This window comes from Notolabrus celidotus, chromosome 7, assembly GCF_009762535.1.
Source record: "Notolabrus celidotus isolate fNotCel1 chromosome 7, fNotCel1.pri, whole genome shotgun sequence".
Lineage (NCBI taxonomy): Eukaryota > Metazoa > Chordata > Actinopteri > Labriformes > Labridae > Notolabrus > Notolabrus celidotus.
In genome coordinates this window covers 4,738,821-4,743,820 of record NC_048278.1, presented here as the reverse complement: position 1 = coordinate 4,743,820, position 5,000 = coordinate 4,738,821, and the positions used below count along the sequence as shown (strand labels likewise).

The 5,000-nt window shown below is 50.5% G+C and overlaps 1 protein-coding gene across 2 annotated transcripts in view; it reads left to right on the top strand.

Annotated features, from left to right (window-relative positions):
• Positions 1–5,000, top strand: part of LOC117815677 (E3 ubiquitin-protein ligase DTX4-like) — a 26,387-nt gene that overhangs the window by 9,050 nt on the left and 12,337 nt on the right. For both annotated transcript variants that reach the window (XM_034687535.1, XM_034687534.1), the window contains exons 3-4: positions 2,948–3,162; positions 3,258–4,156. In XM_034687535.1, coding sequence (XP_034543426.1) covers positions 2,948–3,162; positions 3,258–4,156 — 1,114 coding nt within the window. The remainder of the gene's footprint in view (positions 1–2,947; positions 3,163–3,257; positions 4,157–5,000) is intronic.

Genomic DNA, 5,000 nt, shown 5'->3' with positions numbered 1-5,000 from the left:
GTGAGAAGAAATTCAGCCCTCCTAATAAGTACTCAAAGTAAAGGCCGTTTTTGGTTCATCACATCCCCCAGAGGAGCGTCTGTTCATGTGTTAGTGGTGAGTCTCAGTTTCACTGTAAACAGTTCTACAGAGGCTTCTCTCTGGCTTCCTTCAGCGGTATGAACCTGAAACAGAGACTGATGTTCTTGTGATGTTCTTGTAATTAACGGCAAACTTCAGTTTGCTAAAATAACAACATCATGATGAAGATTAGTCAAAAGTCAAAAGTCAAGCTTTGTCAGGTCTGTCCTCAAGAGGAGAAGAAAACTACGCCTACAATGTTTGTTTGTTGAATGAAGGTCTATGAAAGAGGATTAGAGACACTGATGTTTTTTTTTAGCTCTGACCTTCTTCACAGAATGTTCTAGAATGTTCTAGAATCCTGAGATCAATGACAGAATTCTGGAAATTCTGCCTTTGATGTCAGGATTCTACAACACCTGTTGTCAGACTGTTTTTCCTGCTGACACCTGATTGGTGGATACTACTCAGACTACAGACAGAGACCAGAACTCTTCTCAGACTAAAACCCAGACCCTTAGATCCAGATTCAACATGTTTCTGAATCAGAAACTGTAATTACAGGTTAGTTGAAGCTGAAAGTAAAAAGCTTTGTCAGGTCTGTCCTCAAGAAGAGAAGAAAACTACTGTTTGTTTGTTGAATGGAGGTGGGATCCATCATTTCTGATGCTGCTTTCCAGGAAGTCAGGAAATCTAAACGTTGATTGTCTTTAGTGACACAGCATCAAGCAGATTAGTGTCTCAGTGTAAATATTTGATCTAGAACAGATTGTGGTTATTGAAGATGGTTTTGGATCACAATGTCTGCTCTGAGTCTGCTCACAAATGGTTTTACCTCTGACGTGAGAACGACCTTCCATCCTCAGCTCGCTTTGTTCCTCCAGGGATCACAGCCTGGAGACCCCCCCTCCTGTTGATGTTGGTTCAAATCACAGTTTGGGTGATGTAGAGAGCTCTTCCGGATGTTTCCGCTCCGTCACAGCGAGCTGAGTCTGAGAAGACCAATCACAACCTGAGAGACTGATTTCATACCTGAACCAATCAGGGACAAGCACACCTGAAGGAAGAGAAGGGGGAGGAGGAGGAGGAAGTGGGATGAAGGGGAGGAAGAGAGGAAGAGAGAAGGAATAGGAGTGGGAGAAGGAGGAGAAGGAGGAGGAGTGGGAGGAAGGGGAGGAAGAGAGGAAGAGGATGATGAGTGGGAGGAAGGAGAGGAGGAGGAGGAGGGGGAGGAGCTGAACATTCCCACAGTCTGTCGGTGAGACACACACCGTCCTGCCATGCGTAAAGCTTGACCCCAACATGTGCTTGCCTGCTGGTCAGTCTGCAGCTGTGTGTGTGTGTGTGTGTGTGTGTGTGTGTGTGTGTGTGTGTGTGTGTGTGTGTGTGTGTGTGTGTGTGTGTGTGTGTGTGTGTGTGTGTGTGTGTGTGTGTGCGCATGTGAGTGTGTTCAGGGAGGAGTCATTTTAGAGAGAACAATACAGACCAGATGGCTCTCTCTCTCTCTCTCTCTCTCTCTCTCTCTCTCTCTCTCTCTCTCCCTCTCTCTCCATCCCTCCCTCCATCTCCCTTTCCCTCTCCCCACCTGCCTTTCCAACATTTCACACACTCTGAAACACACTCCAATATTTACACACTCTACGTGTGTGTGTGTGTGTGTGTGTGTGTGTGAACACGGCGTGGCCACGCACACACACACGTGTTGAGTTTGACTCCAGCTGTGACTGACGTGAAGGAGGGACCGCGGGCCTCCTGTTGATCCTCCTCAGCCTGATGTGAGCAAACAGCAGGATGAGGAAGGTTTACAGCCACGTCATGGCGTCTGACTTTAGTCTGCAAAGAACACTTTCACTGAATGTTCTTCATTCAGAGAGTCAACAGATTAGAATAAAAGCCCAGATTAGAGGGACAGATTACAGCTGAGTGAAGGGTTCAGGTCTGAGAGGACAGACATTATCTGACATGAAGCACTCAGGACAGAAACCACCACAGAAACACGGAGGTGCTCTCCCCTCAGAGCGTCTCTGTTCAGCCTCTGTGAAAGTGAGCCCCCCTGCAGTACCTCGAGAGTCCACACTAGACAGGAAGCTCAGGAGTCTCGCTCAGCGTTAGCTGTAAGTGATTAGGGACGGGGCTACTTTGATTGACAGGTGGACATTCTGTAGTCTGATGCTAGGTGGCTATGCTACGTCCTCCACCTGTTCTTAGATGGAAGCTAAGGATGAGTCAGCATCTCCAACATCCTCTGAACTGTTACTACGCTACTTTGTTTGTTTGTTCGGTGATTTGTTCATTGGTTGGTTTGTTGGTTTGATTGTTTGTTTGTTGATTTGTTTGATTATTTGTTTGTTGGTTTGTTGGTTGGTTTGATTGTTGGTTTGTTGGTTTTATGTTTGTTGATTTGTTGGTTTGTTGGTTGGTTTGTCTGTTTGGTTTTTTTTGTTTGTTTGTTTGTTTGTTTGTTTGTTTGTGATGGTCTCTGGAGGATCCGTCTCTGTGGACTAAACCCGTCCTGGACTAACATGTATGCTTTAAATGAGCAGCTGTGTGTGTGTGTGTGTGACAGCAACACTTTATGATGATCGTCAATAAGAGCATTGATCACCTGATCAGCCTGACTCTGACCAATCACAGCTCTGCTCTGAACACCGACAGGAACCTTTTTTATGATCAGAGTTTGTGACCTCTTCCAGGTGATGGCGGGGTTTCTGGAAACATGCTTCTCTTTGGTGGACCTCCCATCATTCGTTTGTCCGTTTAGAGACTGACCTCTGAGGCGTCACCTCTGAGGCGTGACCTCTGAGGCGTCACCTCCGAGAGTGTGACAGTTTGAGCTCCAGTCCTCTGTCGGTAAGGTAACCATGATTACTCCTCCTCTCTGTTTCAGGAACCATCCGCCCGGTGCGCAGGACTTTCTATGACCCGGCCTCGGCCCCGGGTCAGGGCTGGCAGTGGGAGTGGGAGAACGATGCGGGTTCGTGGACGCCCTACGACATGGAGGTCGGCATCGCCATCGAGAGCGCCCACAGCCGGCAGCAGCCCGGCCTGGACCTGACTCCTCTGGGCTTCTGCTACCTGATCGACTTTCAGAACATGACGCAGGTGAGCAACAGAGAAGACTCCATGTAGATCAGTTTCACCTTCAGGCCCTGCAGGTTTTTAGAGTTTGTTGTGAACTCTTGTGTGTCCTCCTGCAGGTGAACAGACAGAGTCAGAGATGCCGCAGGCTGCAGCGGCGTGCTGACCTGGCTTACCCTCTGGTGTCCGGTCCTCTCCCGCTGCCTAAAGGTGGAGGTGTGGGAGCAGGTGGAGGTCTGACAGGAGCCCTACTGGGTGTTGGGGTCTCAGGGAGCAGCATGGGGATGGGGGGTGCCCTCTACCCTAACGGGGGCTTACCGGTGACCGGACTGGGCCAGCCGTGCTCCTGCCAGCAGTGCCTGCTGGTCCTGAGTGTGAAGGCTAACACCGGGGGTCTGGGTGGAGGGGGCGTAGGGATCCAGACTTTAGGGAGACGGTCTCTGACCATGCAGCGTCCCAAGACCTCTGCGTCCTTCTCCTCAAAACCTCTGAGTCCGTCCAAGTCAGCCACTCTGGGCCGAGGTCAGCAGCTGAACTCCAACGCCAACTCCAACTACTACCAGACGCTGCCGCACGGCCTCGCCATCTCCAGGAACGTCTCCTCCCCGAGAAGGAATGCCCAGCTGTTCGCTCAGTCGCTCGCCGCTCTCACCGCCGGCACGTCCACTCTGGGCATCTCCATGACTTCAAACAGGCCGCCACCGCCGTCCCTCCCTCCTCCTCAGCCCCCCACATCCAATCAGAACCCTCCATCCATCCCCCCAAAACTGTCCTCATTATCATCAGCTGGCGACGTGGTGCCAACCGCCACCTTAGTTTCGCCCGCCAACAATGTGACCACGCCCCCTTCTCCAGTGCCCTCCCCCTCGCCTGTAGTGATGAAGCCGCAGCGCAGCGTTTCGTCTGCAGCGTCCGTATGCCACGCCCCCCTGCCGCAGAGGTCCAGCCTTGCCGGGCTGAGCCGGCCGGCACTCCAGAGGATCGCCATGGCTCAGTCCAGAGCGCTCATAGCATCAGGGTGAGGCACACACACACACACACACACACACACACACACACACACACACACACACACACACACACACACACACACTCTGCCTCTAACCGTCATGGTTCAGAGTGCCTCACGCTGATCCAGGTCTGTGCAGACCCCAACATGTCTGAAGTCTGCACAGACATCATCCAACCTGTGACATCATCACGTGGCCAAACAGGTTAAACCTCTCCAACACGCAAGCCTGAGCATGCACACACACACTCTCACACACACACACACACACACACACACACACACACACACACACACACACACACTTAGAGTAAACAGGTCCTGTGTGTCCATCAGGAGGAGACCTTCAGAGACTCTGTGAGCTGGATTAGTCTGAGGCTAGGTTTTTAAACCTCCTGTTCCATCAGACCGTTCTGATTCAGTCTAATCTCAGTCTGCAGCGGACCAGTCTCCCTCGTGTACTGTTTCCCACAATGCACCTCCCTTAGGTTCTTCTTCTCCTTTAGTCCATGCATGATGGGGCACTCAGTTTTTAGGAATTATTAAACTCCATATAGCAGGTCCAGGGGTCTCATTTATAAAAGAGTGCGTAGAATCCCTACTAAAAGAGTACGTACTTGAAAAACCTGGAAATGGCGTGCGCCAAAAATAATTCTGATTTATAAAACCGTTCGCACGCAAACTTTACGCAATGTTCCGTTTATAAATCACAAACCACCTGGAGATATGCGCATGTAGATCAGCCTCGTAATTCGCCCTTTTCACGCCCACATTCAACCATATACGGTCAATGCAAAGCACGTTATGAATGAAGATGCATACAAATGAGCCGGAAGATCAAAGGTTCTCACGG